This window comes from Ruditapes philippinarum, unplaced genomic scaffold (assembly GCF_026571515.1).
Source record: "Ruditapes philippinarum isolate M1 unplaced genomic scaffold, ASM2657151v2 ctg3933_1_1_1_1, whole genome shotgun sequence".
Taxonomy (NCBI): domain Eukaryota; kingdom Metazoa; phylum Mollusca; class Bivalvia; order Venerida; family Veneridae; genus Ruditapes; species Ruditapes philippinarum.
In genome coordinates this window covers 175,897-183,426 of record NW_026858416.1, presented here as the reverse complement: position 1 = coordinate 183,426, position 7,530 = coordinate 175,897, and the positions used below count along the sequence as shown (strand labels likewise).

General features: G+C 33.5%; 1 protein-coding gene across 1 annotated transcript; it reads right to left on the bottom strand.

The window, feature by feature from the left end:
• Positions 1-312: 312 nt before the first annotated feature.
• Positions 313-5,181, bottom strand: LOC132753143 (uncharacterized). Its single transcript, XM_060743585.1, has 2 exons — positions 5,089-5,181; positions 313-1,400 (listed from the first exon to the last, which is right to left on the bottom strand). Exons 1-2 carry the CDS (start codon positions 5,105-5,107, stop codon positions 313-315), a joined length of 1,107 nt encoding a protein of 368 aa, XP_060599568.1. The 5' UTR covers positions 5,108-5,181.
• Between the last annotated feature and the right edge of the window lie 2,349 nt (positions 5,182-7,530).

Sequence of the window (7,530 nt, the reverse complement as noted above, 5' to 3'; positions counted from 1 at the left end):
AAACATCTCCTGTGACCCCTAACATCGGTTTAATTAACATTTTTCTTACAAAAAGTGCTTGATTCGATGCGAGCGACAGAGTATTAAATACAACAAAACTAAGATGGCGAATGGGGCGTATATTTACATCTAGCATATACATATGTTCTTAAATAAAGTTGTTATACGTCAGCAGCAACATTTAAATTAAATTTGTTTGATTGAGCTTCATGTTGCACCAACACTGTTAAGGTAGGCAACTTTTAAGCTTTTGTGATGGAGACTTCAAATCCTATAAAATCCCTAACAGCGACACTTTTAACAACAACATCTTCAGAGAAAACATGGTGGAAGTAAAATGTACAAAATTATGGTCAAAATGCTGATGCCCACACCCACACCAATTATTGTGCCATTTGATATATTTCTATATAATATTATCATAAAGACCATTAAGGCGTAGCCTAACCCTTGACAAAATAAAGTCACCAAAAATTGGTACCACCTCAGGCATTTCGTTTTGTTATGACAAATTTTGCAATACCATTGTTCGTCTTTTTTTAGTTGGCAACAACTGACACGACAACGTCGACTGCAATTCATTGATGAATATTCATGGCTACAGGAACATTTAAGGCAAATGCACAGAGGATAATCTGTGCAACAATTAGAAGAGAGTCTAAAACAACAACATTCTCTTGTTGAATAACAAAAGAAAAATGCACAATGGTTATTCAACATTATTACCAAAAGTAAATAAACCGATAGAAGAAAAGCAAGTACACCCCCGGCTATGTAAACATTTCTCATAAAATCATCTGTGCTCAAAATCAGAATCTTCAACAAAATCCTTATAAACTTAGGACCACTTAAAAATACACTCTCAATGACATATCTACAACCATCTGATAAACGTGAAGCCTGGTTACTTCTCCAATCACGCGTACTGCAAAAATGACAGAAATGTTCGCAGTTGTTTGTAATTACCTGGTAACCATCAGGAATAAATTCGTTCTCAATTAATCCATTGGAGTAAAATTGTTCAGCCCTATCTTTTATTTCATTTTTCTCGTAAAAAGGTTCATGATATGAAATTTTTTTTATATTGTCAGTATTTATATTAAGAGCTTTCTTTTCTTTCCGCACACACTTACTGCCTTGGTTATTGTCACCTTCAGGCGCAGGAGGCATGACATGGTAAACCTGAACGATGGCCCCTTTTCCGTCATCTGTCGTCTCTCGTACTTCATTAACGATAGCATGGTGGGTATATAGATATTTTGTTACATTACGTGTTTTTGTTTTGGAAAACATATCACCTTTCATTGAAATATGATCACCGGGTTCCAGATCATTGAACGTTTCTACTGGCTCCACTTTATGGCATTTTGCGCAGCTTCGTTCTTTTCGTAATTGTTGACCTGGAAATAATACGATTAATATTTACAGTAAAAAGAAGTAATTTTGGATAACTTTAAGTTGACTTTATGTGCGTAACGATATATAATATATAATAATATATATTAGAGAATAAGACACTTTATCAAATAAAATTTTAAAAGAAAACTGAAAGAAATGTATAAAAATCACATTTTCCCGTCTTTCGTTATGACCACACACCTCTTAAGGATAATTGTGGTAGTTTGAATTTCGATATGTATAACAAAACTCAGCTTTTGAATGTAGTGCTTTAATAGAAGACATTGAACATTTCTATTTCAATGCCATTTTTTTATTATAGTCATCAAAGGATATGGCTTGTTTAGATCTTTTGAAAAACTAAAGAATTCTAACCTCTCCGTGCACAAAAAGTTTTTTTTGTATAAAACTTTAATACGGTTATCAAAAAATGTTTTCATTTTATCATGTTCATCATTTTATTAAAGAAACGACAACATTTTGATTTTCTTTTTTATGATTCTCTCTTTTTACGATTCTTTACGAATTTATAGACCTTTTTACGACGCGATCCGTTGCTATGAAAAAATTGACCGGAAGTAGTATTTTCTTGCGCATGCACAATCTGCGTAGGGCAAAAAGAGCACCGCCTTACATAGAAATGTAATAGAAATTCGCAAGTGAAAGAAAAAAATAGACAATCATATACAATAGCCTGTTACAGCAACACAAAATATACTTTTATAGCTTTGTGGCCAAGATTGCCATAGAAAGCCATGGAAAGACGATTATTTAAGAACCCCCCCCCCCCCTTACGATCACGGACCTGACATTGAGAAAATTGTTGTTAAACTGTGGAAATATATAATTAATTAATTATATATTAGCAAATAAAGAAGTCAATTTAATTATATATGACATATAAATCGAAGTTAATTATCAATCAATATGTCGGAACACGTGATAATGCATTTTTAGTATTCAGTACGTTTACCTAATTTTATCCTTTATCTGACTTGACAGTGGTGCGCCAAACAGATTTTTTTAAGTCACAAACATTTATTTAAATGATTTCTTCAAACTCTTGCGTAATTAAGATGGGTGGTGGAATAACACACTTTATCCCCTTCCTCGTAACACATGAAAATGGACGTCACGTACACTGTTTTGTTTGTTAGGATTTTTAAAAATGGCATTGTCCCAATTTGCATTCCATTCAGATGATACAAGTTTATTTATAGCCGGTCTAAAATCACAAGCAGGTCACAATAAGTCAGTCTTTTTGAAAATTTAATGATTGCGTACACTATTTGTCACTTCACAAATTTAATAAACATATAAATAAAAGTAACTAAACCCAGTACCGCATCAACACTTTGTGGAAAATGGCTGTTTTCATTTAAAAGTATCCCGATATAAATTCAAATTGTTATTAAGCTATAAAATCTGCTCCAATACCAATCAAACTTGGCGCAAATGTTGCCTGGACCATTGCCTTTGTAACAACATCCTCAGTCTTAAATGTCCTGTTACCATGGCAACGAGGGGACATCTCAACATTGCCAAAATCACTATTTTTCCATCAAAATTGATTTCAAAGTGCTACAACTTCTCAATGGATTGAGATAAAGTCAAAGGCTTTTCAGCGTTGGTTACACGTTACCTTATGAACGGTCTGGGGTCATTTTTAGCCCCTTACATGTCCAAAATTTTCTTGGCGAAAATTATTCGCCCTTTTCAAACCCCAAACAGAAGAGGACACACCCCCCTTCTGGCAACCCCCCGATGTATCTTTTGGATAGGGGAAGGTGCTGTAAAATTGGTCACTTTTTTAAACAACATTTCTCAAACAAAACAGGTGTTCGGGGCCTAAATAAGGCATTTTTTTCACCATTTGAGACAACAAAAAGGGGGCGGGATGAAAAAAAAGCGTAGACAGGCGTATATATCTGGTAACTTTCATAATTTTAAGTGATTAACTATTTTATGGTACTAAAACGTCCCGGTTGAATGATATTGTAAACTAGCTGGCAAATAACAACCGGTCACGTGTCAATTCGTTGCCAATCCACTTTCAAAGGAAAACCAATTGTAATATTATGTAATACATGGGTATTAAAATTTTACCTTTAACACCCTGCTGTTTCAATTTAAATTACTGATGAAGATGTCATTTAATGATACCTTGAACAGAGGGCTTTTGGTCATTGAATTATTAGTCCTGCTAATATTGTATATCTGTTATAAATATCAATTCACGTTGTATGTACTTACCGCTTTAATTCATCCCAAAATTTCTGTTTCTGCTAATTTTGTATATCTGTTATAAATATCAATTCACGTTGTATGTATTTACCGCTTTAATCCATCCCAAAATTTCTGTTTCCTGGGTGACATAACTTATAACACGGATTTGTATTACATTTATAAATCCGTGCTTATAATCACGTCTTTAAAAGCCTTAAAGTACGCTAAAATGTAGTCTATCGTTATTGCGCTTTTGTTCTACGTAGAATGTACATGCGCGAAATGCAACATCGGTTGCTATGAAAATTCGTACGTACTGTAAAAAGGTCTATAAGACTATCGTTAACTGTCAAAATTCATAATAAACACTGCTGCACTGCTGTTGTGAGCAGGCAGTGCAGTTTTTAAACATCATAAAATGTATTAATTTATTTGAGTTATTTTTTGTCTATAATCAATATTTTTATTCTCTTATTTAAATAATTATAATAAGTAATACTTTGCATAGGCTTTTTCACATCTACTTTTAAATAAGATTACAGTCAGCATTTTAGGGGAGGGCCTCCGATAATGTTGTTATAACTTTTGGCCAAAGCCTTTTGTGTATTTACATTAATATAAATTGTGTATTATTGTGCATTTCACACACACGCACGCGCGCACACGCACGCATAATTTATTTCATTAAGTGTTAAGAGTTTAAGAGTTTTATAACCTCTAATCCCCTTTAAAAATTCCATTTTATTTAATTTAGTTCCGCCCATTGTTATCTCGTTTAGGGCACACGCATTTCCTTTACGTTTGGACCATATGCCGCTTTTAATGGAATGATATGTCACTTAAGTGTCACATTGAAGGTTCCATGAAAACCTCCATATGAACACATCTGCGGGTCTTTCAAAATTCCAAATTGTTCCAGTTCATGTTGTATGCTGCATAAGCCGGTGCTAGAGGGCTTGAACAGTAATTTGCACTTGATAGTACCGTCCTTGAACAGGCTCAATCAAACTGAGCCTACAACATTTTCAATTTTGCCGTGTTAGGCTTTCTTTAGGGATTCTCAATTTTTAGGTATCTAAAGACCGGTTTTGTTTCAAATACTTACAAATGCATGAGTACACGGTTTGATATGCATTTATGTAAAGTAACTGACCTTATTAGAATTGTAAAAGAAATAAATTGCAATAAAATGTGTAAAATGTTGCTCAAATTGTTGATACATGTATTTTGTAATCGTATTTTGTTTAAGATAGCTTGATTTTATGAATGTTAAATAAAATGAAATAAAAAAAAGTTATTAAGCTCTTAAGACATGTTATTCTAAATTAACAAGAAAACATTTATGGTTATTACTTGCAAAATTATTGACTTTAACTTTTGATGAAGTTTCTAATGAATAATATCTTTGTAATTGTAGAATTTAAGAGAACCAAATGCATTTTTAAAACAATATAGTAATCTTACCGTCGTAGATTAGTTCCATGACTTCAGGATTTTAAAGATTCAATGAGATACCATCCACAACGAATGTCTGATAAGAATGTAAATGTTTGTATATTAACTTGCTGTATTTTGAAGCTATCTATCCCACTTTATATGTGATATGTGATCTTTCACCTTGTCTTAATAAGGCCCCGTCTACACATATTCAAGTCTTGAATGCAAGTGTCATATTATATTGTCTTGCAAAGTGAAGCACCCTACTTCAATGGTTTTTAAAGAGAAATTATGTGACATCCATGAAAAATGAGTTCTTGCGAGAAAATTAGAACACGTTCTATTTTTTCTACAAGTTTTTGGCTGTTCGGACACTGATAACACCGGTTTGACACAAAACATGTGATCCGAAGGTGTGATAGTGCTGTTTTTATTTGTTTGGGTCGTCAGACCAAACAAATAATGATAGCGAAATTTCAGACCCTGATGTTCTTATTTGCAAATACCGAAAGTAGTCCAAACTCCTCGAAGCGGTTACCTCCCTTCATATGTACATTAACGCCGAAAGATTAAGGGGAGATCACTCCGTTAAGTTTGTCAAATGACAGGCGCATTAATTTTCGTAACGAAAAAATAGTTCCCGATTGGTCGAAGATTTCTAATATTGTGTTATTCTTATAGATATACATGCTTATATTCAGCCCCATGATTATTTACTTCTGTGTTAAACAACAGGTTTTATGTGAACAAAATATATCAAAATTAATAAGGGTTACAAACTCTAATTTAGAATAATATGGTATTCTTCAGGCTGTTATCTTATAACTCTCCGTGGTCGAGGGATTTACACACTCGCTTTGGAGGCGAGAGGTCTGATTTATAATCTCACAACCTTCACCTTTCTGACATCCTGAGACCCAAACAAATTCTGCGCCTTCTGTGCCTTGATTTTATTATTTTCTGACTTTTTTGTTACTGACCTGTGAATTTCAGTAAATGTTTACAATGTCTTGGTCAAAGGAAAATATCGATAAACTGATACACAGATTAGCAAAAAAATATCAGTTTTTCAAAAGTATAATCAAAAGGGATTTTAAATAATCTTGTTGATTTAGTGAAATTAACTTTCATCAAATAAAAAATTTGCATCAATTTATAAGCTCAAAACAGTTTTCTCTCTCTCATTTTCCATCTATTTTACAAGAATATACACATTTTATTTACTCCTGGTCCATTGATTTTAGCTTATTGCATCATTTTCCCGCATGTTAACAGAAACATGATAGTATTGCAAAGACAAAGGTATAAATCCTGGGCAATCTTAATAAAACATTTCAGTAAAAATTGTGCCTGATTATATATTGAATGGGCCATTTATTTAGCTTATCTAATTGTGACATACATGTAAGAAATTTGACTAGGTTTAGATACGGCCTAATCGTTCGGTATAGATCCAAGGATGGCTAGCTCAATTTGTTAAGGAGTAAAACCTGAGGTAATATAAAAAAATCGCATATATCAGGAACTAATATAGCCCATGCTGATCTGTTTTGAATACTTTATCCGATGGATATCTCAAATTTGCCAAAATAATGCAGTTAAAGGCAAAAGCATAGCAGACACTCCATACTTGGAGCAAAAGCATGGTAGGCACGATTCATTTTTAGCAAAATCATTTATTATATATAGCGAAATCATGGGATACATGACGGATAAGTTGCAACAGCATGAAAATACGGCAGGTTTATAGCGAAATCATAGCAGAATGGGCAGATTATTAGCGAAAGTTTGCAGACAAGGCAGATATACAACAAAGTCATTGCAGGCACGGCAAATTAAAAGCGAAAGCATGTCAGACAGGACAGATTATGCGATATGATGGTAGACTATCGCTTCAGTCAATATGTCATCTGCCGGTGAATATAACATCATATGCAATGGCACACTAGTCAATAATTGTATAATATTCATTATTATGAATGAGCAATAAAGCTTCGCACGGACGCGCCTTCCTAAGAAGAAGTGACATATCAAACATTGAAATGTATTTTTTTCGATTCAGTAAGAATCATTCAAAAGTTCTTATCGTGTATATATATTTCAGTATATGGTGCCAATTTGTTGAGAAAAATTTACATGACATCAGAATCGCCAAAGCTTATTTCATAATTATCTACGGGTCATTTTTTGAGAAACACGGGTCTTGCTCTTCTTGTATATACAATGTATTTGGATATTTCTTTTTTTTACAACTTTCTGTGTGTGGACATACACTTATACGTGAATGATTCCATTCTTGATTTTTGGTGTTTTTGCAAAGTTCACCTATAGCAAAAGATTTGCGCTCAGGTCACTGGTGTAACTGGCGTCAGTGTCGTATCTAATGGCGTACCTGGCGGAACTTGCGTTAGCTTAGATTTCACACAAATCATGAAAAGAGTTAACGACGAACTTCTTGGAATATACACT